The sequence below is a fragment of the Cucurbita pepo genome, chromosome LG10 (assembly GCF_002806865.2).
Source record: "Cucurbita pepo subsp. pepo cultivar mu-cu-16 chromosome LG10, ASM280686v2, whole genome shotgun sequence".
NCBI classification, from domain to species: Eukaryota; Viridiplantae; Streptophyta; class Magnoliopsida; order Cucurbitales; family Cucurbitaceae; genus Cucurbita; species Cucurbita pepo.
In genome coordinates, this window is record NC_036647.1 from 1941512 (window position 1) to 1952034 (window position 10523).

Genomic DNA, 10523 nt, shown 5'->3' on the forward strand with positions numbered 1-10523 from the left:
GTGGGTCCAGAATTGAAGCTTGCCACACACATTTCCATGTCCGAAGCCCTAATCACAGCCATGGTGTTTGCCAATTGGGAGTGAGGAAATCTCACCTTATCCACACTCTTACCACAATCCCTTATCCAATTCCATCTCATAGATCCCTTTCTTTTTCTTTTTTTTCTTTTTTTTATCAGTTTCCCTCGTAATCTCATTACCCCATTAACATCTGACCGCCATTAATTCCAACTTTGATTTCGTCCAAGCAGTTGCAGAGACCTACGCAGCAAGCAATGGCGACCATGAATTCCAGTGTTCTGGCTTGCAACTACGCCATTTCAGGCGCGAGATCGGCCGACCTGAGCTCTAAAATCAACGCCGCCCCTTCTGTTGCATCTCCTGGGGTTGTGGGTTACAAGTTGCCTGCGATTAGGGCTCAACAGGCTAGGGTTCCTGAAGCCAAGAATGACGGAAGGAGGTCTGCGCTTCTGTACCTTGGTGCCACCCTCTTTGCTGCGGCTGCGGCTGCCTCCAACTCCTCTGCTAATGCTGGAGTCATTGAAGAGTACCTTGAGAAGAGTAAAGCTAACAAGGTAGCTACCTATTATGCTGACCAAACCATGCATAGCCCTGTTTCGATTCTTTGAGTTAGCTAAAATAATGAAAATGTTTTTGGTTCTTGATTCTTTGACTCTGCACAAAAATGTATATGGTTCTTGTAGTTGCTGGATTTCCATAGTTTATGAAACAGGAGTCCAAGATTTATGCTGAAAGTTGTTCTAACGGCCCAAGTCGATCAACCGATGTTGTTTCTTTAGGATTTTCCTTTTGGACTAATATCAGTTAGCAACGAGCTTAGACTCTCTAACGCTTAAGTTTAAAGCTAAACACAGGAAAGGATCAAAGTAAAGGGGCTGAATTAGGATTCAGCTGCAAATTCTATGATGTTTCTAAGCATATTGTTGCAACAGGAATTGAATGACAAGAAAAGATTGGCAACAAGTGGGGCAAACTTTGCAAGGGCATACACCGTTCAATTTGGAACATGCAAGTTCCCAGAGAACTTCACAGGGTGCCAAGATCTTGCTAAACAAAAGGTTTGGTTTGGACATTGCTTAGTTTTAATCAGTATTGCCTTTGAAATGCTGATAATATGTGATGAGTTCTTGCTGAGTAGCTAAGTCATTTCTCTGTTCTGTTGTTGATGGCTGCAGAAAGTTCCATTTATCTCTGATGATTTGGAATTGGAGTGTGAGGGGAAGGACAAGTACAAGTGTGGTTCCAATGTCTTCTGGAAATGGTGAAGGGAAGGCAAGAAACCATTTCAAGTCTTTGTATCTAATTCTCAACTTCTAAATAGTGTGAAATTTTATGCGTTCGATTCGCAAATATAATGTCTTAACTAGCTGAGTGATGTTCAAATTCTAATAACGAGTTAGTTGATCACAAATCGTCACGTTTCTCAAATTCATGAAGAAGTTATTCAATTATTGAATTTGAGATAGATTGCAATTGACACATGTCTCAAATTAAAATCGAAGATAAGAAATGACAATTTAAAATAAGCCCAATGAAAAAAGCTCATCTAATAGTAAATTGGCATGAAGCTCGAGGGGTTAAGTCCAAGATAAATAATACTCGAGCAACTGGGTCGAGGTGGAGTCTACTAAGTTCAATCACACATTACGTATATGGAAAGCTCGATGAATAAAGTAGCTTTCCTTCATTTCGGACGGTCTCAAGATCGAGTCTTTAACTAGATCAATAAGCTAAAAACACATCCAACACCAAGGCTACACTAAGTACTTCAATCCTCGAGTGAAGCATATTTCGATAGAACCTCACGTGAAACATGAATCACTTCTTTTCAAGGGTAGATTTTTCTTTGTACGTACATTTTCACAAAACAATTTGTGTGATCCCACATCAATCGGAAAGTATAACGAAATATTCTTTACAAGGGTGTGAAAACCTACCTACTATCGATAGGTTAGGGTTGTTACAAATGGTATCAAAATCAGACACCATACGATATACCAGCGAGATGCTGGCCTCGAAGGGGATGAATCCGAGCGATGTGCCAACGAGACGCTGAGCTACAAAGAGGATGAATTGTTGGGTCCCACGATGATGTGAGGAAGTAGTAACAGCCCTGTTAAAAAATTTATGCTGTGGATATGTGGTTTATCATTTTAGCGTTATCTCTGTTGAACTGCCCATCGAGTGAGGGACATATTTCTATATCTCACACACTAATCTCTATCCTTCTTCCGCCATGGCTTTCTCTGCATCTCTTTCTCACAACTCTTTCTCATGCCTCACTCAGTTCCCTCAAAGTTTTAGAAGAAACCCACAAAGTTCTAGAAGAAACCCACTTCGTTTTAATCCCATTCGAGCCCTAAAATCCACTGATCCGGAGAATAAGGCATCGGAGACCAAAACCCAGCAGCCCCCCATGGCTGAACCTTCAACCTCAAGCTCCCCCGCCGCCTCTCCCAAGGTTCTAAAGAAGCCCGTCTATTCGAGTGAGTTTCTTCTGCTATTCTGCTGCCCTCGTTCTTGAATTTGACGATTCATTTTAGATTTGTTGATTTCCTTCTTTTTTATGTGATTTCTGTAGTGAAGAAGGGTCAGATTGTGCGAGTTGATAAAGAGAAGTATCTTAATAGCGTTAATGTAAGTAGTTTTCTGGAATCGTTGTTTTTTTTGGGTGATTATTATAGCTATTAGCTACATAGTTTTAGCATGAATCTATTAGATAAAGGTTTCCACACGAATGTTTCGTTCCACTCTCCAATCAATGTAGGGTCTCACAATTTACCTCCTTTGGGGCCAATGTCTTCGTTGGCACACCGCCAAGTGATTGGCTCTTATACCATTTGTAACAGTTTTGGCCTATCATTGTCAAACTCGCAGTTTTAAAACGCGTCTGTTAGAGAAAGGTTTCCACATAATTATAACGAGTGTTTCGTTCCTCCCTCCAACTGATATGGGATCTCACAATCCATTCCCCTTGGGGGCCAGCGCCCTCGCTGGCACACCACTCAGTGTCTGGCTTTGATACCATTTGTAATAGTCCAACCCCACTGTGACCAGTTATTATCCGCTTTGGCCCGTTACATATCACCATCAGCCTCATAGTTATAAAACGCGTCTATTAGAGAGAAGTTTCCACACCCTCATAAGGAGTGCTTCGCTCCCCTCTCCCTTTGATGTGGGATCTCACAATTCACCCTCTTGGGGCCAGCATCCTCGTTGGCACCCCTCCCAATGATTGGCTCTTATATCATTTGTAACATTCCTCCGCTAGCAGATATTGTATGTTTTAACTCGTTACATATCGCTATCAACTTCACGGCTTTAAAATGTGTGTTCGGGAGAATTTTCCACACTCTTATAAAGAGTGATTCATTTCCCTCTCTAACTGACGTGGGATCTCACCCAATAATCCTATGATGACCCAACCTTTGTGCTCAATTATTATTGTCACGATTGGGGCAATGGGGAGACTGTGTGCTCAACCCTTTTTAATATCGTCATCACCATAAACTTTTAAAACACGAACATAATGTTAAAAGGTATGGAATTTGACATGTTTCTCATTTCTCCCATTGATTATTGGACTGATGACAATATTTTCTTCTTCTTTACCATTAGTATCTATCTGTTGGGCATCCACCTTATTACAAGGGCTTGGATTATATTTACGAAGACCGTGGCGAGGTCAGTTTACACGGATTACACACGAACGTGTTAAAATATACGAGGGACTTCTAAAAAGTCGATCTTCTTTTCAGGTATTGGATATTCGCATTTTTGAGACGGGGGAGTATGCACTTGTGAGTAACTTTCATTTGGGATCCATTTGTATATGATGCTTTGGCTTCCATCTTATGTCAAGTTCTTTCATTCCTGCTATATATTTGTAGTGTTACATTCTTACACAAAATTCTTGGACAGATTGCATGGGTTGGTGTCCCAACTGCACCAGCTTGGCTGCCGACTGACATGCTTATAAAGGTATTTATTCAAAAGCTGTTCTTGATATCTTGTTCTTGGTGACGAGTTTCGAATAAGCAAGACCATATATTTAAACATTAGAATCGTGGAGACCTACCCCGAGTGGGGAGGAGATTTCCCGTTTCCCGTTTAAGCAAGGAATGAAGGAAGGAGTGGGAAATATTTTATCCTCGTTAGATAAACGGGCCCAAAACTGAGATTATATTCTCCGTCCTGCCCCGTGGACATCTCTACTCCTATGACTTTGCTTTGATCTTCTTTCCTGTTTCTTTTCCTATTTACTTCCTTTGCTAACCATTTGTTGCATATATTATGATGCCTTCTCTCGTTCTGGCAGTCGGAGAAACTCAACTACGAAAGACTGTAATCACAGCTTTGAATCAAGGATGCCTCACTTGAAGGTTTATTCCTCATGTTTCTGTAAAGATTTGTAGTTAAAACTACATATTTTACACATATATTGATCTATAGGAACCTCCTGAATAGATATCTGTTTTGAATGCCTGATCTAAGTTGATGATAGCAGAGCTACTGAACTGAGTATTACATATACAGACCACCGTCACTTTACAAGGACCAAAAAGATATCTCTAACCAATTACATCATATATCATTACCCCACTTGCAAAATTTTCACAATGGTTACATAATGGATAAAATCACACCTGGGGCTGTCAGGAAGATGATTTTCTTCCTTGTTTTTAAAGAAAAGTTCAGTCATAGAGGTCTTCTTGGTGATCCGCCGTGAGTCCGAACTTTCAATAGTAACGACTCTCGTGATGGATCAAGGGTGAACAATGTGTTCGGTCTTGTGTTATATGCATATTCGTTTAAATTGTATCCGCTTTGACCCAACCCCATGTAAGATGTGTGTGGTGGTGAAAGATAACAGCTCTGGTGTGCGGGGCCATACGACCGTAATGGACTTGAACTAGGAGAGACAGGCAAGGATGTGATCAATCTTGCGTTTCCCCTGCACGTAGAGCGAGCGAGCACATTGGTCTCGAAGTGAGTATATAGAATTAGACAAAGAGAAGATTGTGAAGAAATGATGTTTTAGTACCTAGGACTCCTCGAAGCTCTGGAAGAGATTGTTGGGTTTGTTGCATAATCTCCATCGCATATGCTTATACTTTTTCGGTTTGGATGCCGATCTAACAATGGCTGCATATAAAGTTGCAAAGGTTTCAACTTCATGGCCAACTTTTCCGAGTGATTCTAAGTTCGAAAGGCTTACCGGAGTCTGGCTTCCATCGAAACTAAACAGGAATGCATCCATGGACAAGTTAACATCGGACGCTCTTGGTGTTACTGCATCTTGAACAAAAGGGTGATCCAGTAGTTCTGCAGCCGAAGGACGTGCAGCCGGGTCCCGTTGCAAGCATAATTGCACGAAACTTTTAGCATCATTCGAGAGATGGTCTGGAATTTCTGGAATGTCTTTACTATTCCCAATTTTGAAAATGGCAGCCACCTGTTAATGTCAAGATATAAGATAAGTATGGCCCCAGACAATATAACATGAGCAGCTCATGAAAAATTTGAGAGCAATATCTAAGGAAGATGTCGAACCCCTTCGTATTTGCTCCAAGGCGGTTTGGACGTCGCCATTTCAAGAACTGTACACCCTAAACTCCAAATGTCTACAGCAAGACTGTAGCCATTTGTATTCATTACAACCTGAGATTCCACGACAAGAAACAACCGTAAGGACGGATACAGCGCAGGTGTACAACTAAGAGAAAAACGTTCAATACAAAACAGAAGAATGTGGAGGAACATTTGTTTTCATAAACTCGATGACAAAAGATTCGTTCTTCCTTTTCATTTATTCTTCTTTAGTACTCGGCTTTTGTTTAGAGCGGGGGGAGAGGAAGAAAGTGATAGAAAGTACCTCGGGGGCCATCCAATAAGGACTACCTTTGAAGGAGAGCATCGAAGTACAATTCGTAATCTGATTCGAACCGAAATGCAAAGCATTTAAAAACGTGGATCAGTTAAAGACGATAAAGAAAAAACAACACGTTTAAGCGCTCAGGGGAAGAGTTAATATACATACATGTTTAGCCATGCCAAAGTCCACCAACTTGACCTGGCCGTTCGGATCGACTAAGATATTTGCCCCTTTTATGTCCCTGCCATGAGAAGTATATTCCATGAATGTTCAGAAGTAAAATAGGAAGTACCCTTTAGTATGAAAAGAAGATTCCTGAGCAGTATTTACAATCAAATACCTATGCACTGTGTTTCTCCCGTGCAGATAAGCAAGCCCGGAAAGGATCTTTCGGGTATAGTTTCTTACGACAGGTTCTTTGAAGGCACCGTATTCCTGAAGTAACTTGTGAATTGAGCCACCAGAGACGTATTCTAAATAGACCGAGAGGGACTCGTCACCCTGATAGCGCAAATTTAATTTGTAAGATTATAAACGTTAGAATTACAATGAGTCAGAAGCTTTGTTCACAGTGACGATGTTTGGATGTGACAATTGTACTTACCATTTCACTACCATAGTACCGGACGATGTTTGGATGCGACAGCTGACTGAGCACGGTAATCTCCTGTTAGACAGAGTGATTGGTTAGAATTACAACCAACCATCAAAATGGTAGCCTTTAAACCCGTTAAAACTTTCAAAACGCAATGAACTCGAGCTAGAGAATAAGAATTACCTGGTTCAATTGCTTGAGACATTCCTTCGATGTCGAATCATCGCTTATAACCCTGACCTCCTTGATTGCACACATTTGGCCACTTACACTGCAATGAATCCAAGAAAATGGGTTACAGAAGTAATCATAAAAACAAATATGGTGCCATCTTTGAGATGCTAACAGGGAGATCAACTCCCAAGTAGCACAAGAAACTAGATCGAGTATCTTGGTCAATCATTATTCGAACATTATACGTTCCGAGGAACGAGTTTAAATTGCATCCCGAAATAGAAAATATAGTTTCAATGCATCCATTACTATGAGAACATGAAAACATACTAATCAAAATCACCATTACCTGTTAAATCCAAGGTAAACGTGCCCAAATGTTCCCCTTCCTAGAAGCCTTCCTTTCTTCCACTTCGGTTGTGTAGCAACGTTGTTATCGCCGATATTGATAGCTCTCGTGCTGGTCAAGGAAGACGGGCTGGTGGGAGAACTTGGAGGTAGTGGCAGCTTGTGACATCGACTCATCCCGTCATCTAGCTTGCCTGTAGGAGACTCCAAACTCATGCCACAGAACCGCGGGTTGAGAGGCGATGTAGGACTGGTGGGTCCTCTTGATCCTGGACCTGGACTTCTTGGCCTTTTCTCTGTTCTTGTATCAGCAAATCCTCTGAATCAAATTTCAAACACAGTGGACTAAATTTCCAAATGCATTTCAGAGACAAAGCTGATAGCCATTACTTCTAATCTCTCACCCATGGGAGTATTAGCTAATTCAGAAACAACAACAAGCTGAAGCCCAGCTTTTCGTGACATGTTTAAAACATAAACTAGCTCATATCGTATCAGCATTAAGCAACGGAGCTAAACAAGAAACAGAACAAAGATATCAAAACACAGTAATAAACCAGAAGGCCCAGTTTCAGAAATCAAAGCAGGTAAAGAGAGATTAAGATCCCAACAGGGCCAAATAGATTGCAAAATTGGTTGTATATTCCATGTTCTTCAGCAGAAGACTACAGAAACAGGGGAATTAAGTCCTTCAGTTTCACGATAACTCACAAACTCAAAAAATTCACAAAACCCCAATATCAGAACAACACAAATAAGCAACGATCGGAGTCAGAAACGTTCGAAACTGGAAACTGGAAACCCACCTGAGACCTCCAAATTGAAGGTGTTCTTGAGCAGATGGATGATCATCGGAAGAGCCAGAGGAGCTAACACTTGAAACCGAAACAGACCCAGATCCATTCCCGACTCCATGATCAATCCCAAGGCCGGAAGTAGTAGGTCGAGGAAGAGGAACACTGGTATCTCCACTATCGGAGTCAAAACCGGAAAACCCAGAAGAGGCGGCACCAGAAGTGCCCAGATCCCTGCTACACCTGGGGGAATTGCGAGAGAAAATCACCGGAGAGACCTCATCGAAGCTCCTGGGTTTGTCGCTGGCGTTCTTAGGTTCAGTTTTGGGGGAAGAAGAAGAAGAAGAAGAAGAAGAAGAAGAAGAAGAGTTGAAGAAGTTGAGAAAGGTAGTGGGATGATTGTGATGGTCCTTGTTTTTACTCGATTTTCTTACCCACCAAGCCGGCATGGTAGAGAAGAGAGGGAAATCAGCAAACCCCAGAAAGAATCAGAGAAAGGAATTGAAAAGGGAGGGAGGGAGGGAGGGTTCGAGGAAAATCAAAGAAGCAAGAGGAGAATATGAAAAGGGTTTAAAGAGAGGAAGAAAACTCGAAGAAGAAATTGAGATCAGAGGGCAGACGGTGGTTGGATAAAGTGGTGGGGGGAAAGGACGTGGCAACTTCATAGGTGGGCTTTTTAGAGAGAGAAACACAGGGGGGTTGTTTTGGTTACTGGGCTAGTGAGAGAAACAATGGCAAAGCGTGTGCGATCTGTAAACGAAGAAAAGGGTATCCTTTTCAATTGATTTCCGTGTAACCCAGTTGCCTGTTTTGGTGGCACCCACTAAGAACCTTCTTCTTCCTTCCTTTTTCCCCCTTCTTTCACACGCACACCAGACACCAACCAAATTTGCCTCTTTTTTTCTTTTTTTTCTTCTTTTTTTTCAAAGGATTAAGTAGAAATTAAAATTAGATAATAACGTTTAAAAATATAATTTTAAAAAGGGGTATTAGAACTATGTAATAAATTTGTTTTAGTAAATTATGATTTATTAAAAATTTAAATAGGCGAAAAAACTAAAAAAATTATTTAAATTTTGGAGCTTACTACTAAATAATGCTTATGTAGAACATTATATTACGTCTTCTATATAATTAAATAAATGTCATCAACAAAATTAATTTATATCTTTTTTTCAAAAATAAAAATAAATTTTAGGAAAAAAATTAGTATTAGTTATACTTTTTGAATTTTTGTTGTAGAATGGTATTAATAAATTAGGATATAATTTGTAAATTTTAAATTAATTTTTGGTCGTTTTAATTTTAATTTTCAACTTTGTGGACAAAATACTTACTATTATTTCAAATTTTGATCGCTCTATCTTTCTTTTTGAGTATTTTTTATTTTGTTAACAAAAGAAATTCGAGATTTAGAGCATTTTGTATATATAAATTTAATTTCAATGATAATTTTTTAACTACTAAAAAAAAATCAAATAATTAAAACTTTTGTAAATAATAAAAGACTTTTAGATTGCAATCTTTAAAAAGGCAATAAATAACTTTAAAAGGACTCATGAAAAGTTGACTTTTTGACATGAAAAAGTTATTTTTTTAAATAAATAATAATAAATAAAAAACATGTTGACAAAAATGGGATAGTAAACATATGAGTTAAATGTCAACAGCATTATTCATATTGAAATCTCCTAAATCATAAATATTATAGATTATGTTTACATTTAAATCTATTTTATTTTTCTCTAAAAATAAATAAATATAAACTTATCTCTCTATTTTTTTAATTATAAAAAACAAAAATATCCATAATCAGCTGTGCTAATATTATACCAATTTTAAAATTAAAATAAATAAATAAATGAGTGTCCAATTCCACGTGATTAGTTTATATTTCCAATTTTGCAAGTTTTATAATTGTCTTTATAGTATAATTATTTAACTTTCTTTAAAAAAAATTAATAATTTATATATGAGATTATTAGGGTCAGATAAAAGATAATATCATTTTAAAATTTAACAATAATTCAAAAATAAATAAATAAATAAACGTGATTTCTATAAATTAAGAATAAAAATATATTATGGAATAAATTCCAAAAGTAGTTTTAACATGATTTGATTTTGAATTTATAGCCATCCCAATTTTTTATTTCGTAAANTATCCTTTTCAATTGATTTCCGTGTAACCCAGTTGCCTGTTTTTGGTGGCACCCACTAAGAACCTTCTTCTTCCTTCCTTTTTCCCCCTTCTTTCACACGCACACCAGACACCAACCAAATTTGCCTCTTTTTTTCTTTTTTTTCTTCTTTTTTTTCAAAGGATTAAGTAGAAATTAAAATTAGATAATAACGTTTAAAAATATAATTTTAAAAAGGGGTATTAGAANTAGGGTCAGATAAAAGATAATATCATTTTAAAATTTAACAATAATTCAAAAATAAATAAATAAATAAACGTGATTTCTATAAATTAAGAATAAAAATATATTATGGAATAAATTCCAAAAGTAGTTTTAACATGATTTGATTTTGAATTTATAGCCATCCCAATTTTTTATTTCGTAAAAATAAAGATAATAAAAAATTATTAAAAAGAAAAAAAAAAAAAGCTTTGAATGAGTCAAAATTGCAGAGGAGACCTCTCGGGATCTCAGTCTGACCCCATTTCAACACCTCGTCTTCCACGTGGCATTTTTTTAAAAAAATAACTTCC

The 10523-nt window shown here is 38.1% G+C and overlaps 3 protein-coding genes across 3 annotated transcripts; 2 read left to right on the top strand and 1 right to left on the bottom strand.

Annotated features, from left to right (window-relative positions):
• The first annotated feature begins 105 nt into the window (after nt 1-105).
• Nucleotides 106-1445, top strand: LOC111803079 (photosystem I reaction center subunit N, chloroplastic-like). The gene is made up of 3 exons (XM_023687349.1): nt 106-575; nt 954-1079; nt 1197-1445. The coding sequence occupies exons 1-3, from the start codon at nt 276-278 to the stop codon at nt 1284-1286; spliced, it is 516 nt and encodes a 171-aa protein (XP_023543117.1). The 5' UTR covers nt 106-275; the 3' UTR covers nt 1287-1445.
• A 708-nt stretch (nt 1446-2153) lies between these two features.
• LOC111803796 (NAD(P)H-quinone oxidoreductase subunit O, chloroplastic) lies at nt 2154-4550 on the top strand. The gene is made up of 6 exons (XM_023688353.1): nt 2154-2507; nt 2603-2658; nt 3640-3705; nt 3780-3821; nt 3943-4002; nt 4340-4550. The coding sequence occupies exons 1-6, from the start codon at nt 2258-2260 to the stop codon at nt 4367-4369; spliced, it is 504 nt and encodes a 167-aa protein (XP_023544121.1). The 5' UTR covers nt 2154-2257; the 3' UTR covers nt 4370-4550.
• LOC111803795 (mitogen-activated protein kinase kinase kinase 3-like) lies at nt 4463-8547 on the bottom strand. Its single transcript, XM_023688351.1, has 11 exons — nt 7820-8547; nt 7015-7332; nt 6675-6762; nt 6501-6563; nt 6237-6397; nt 6062-6137; nt 5897-5956; nt 5575-5682; nt 5240-5476; nt 5066-5166; nt 4463-4975 (listed from the first exon to the last, which is right to left on the bottom strand). The coding sequence occupies exons 1-11, from the start codon at nt 8254-8256 to the stop codon at nt 4720-4722; spliced, it is 1905 nt and encodes a 634-aa protein (XP_023544119.1). The 5' UTR covers nt 8257-8547; the 3' UTR covers nt 4463-4719.
• Nucleotides 8548-10523: the final 1976 nt, after the last annotated feature.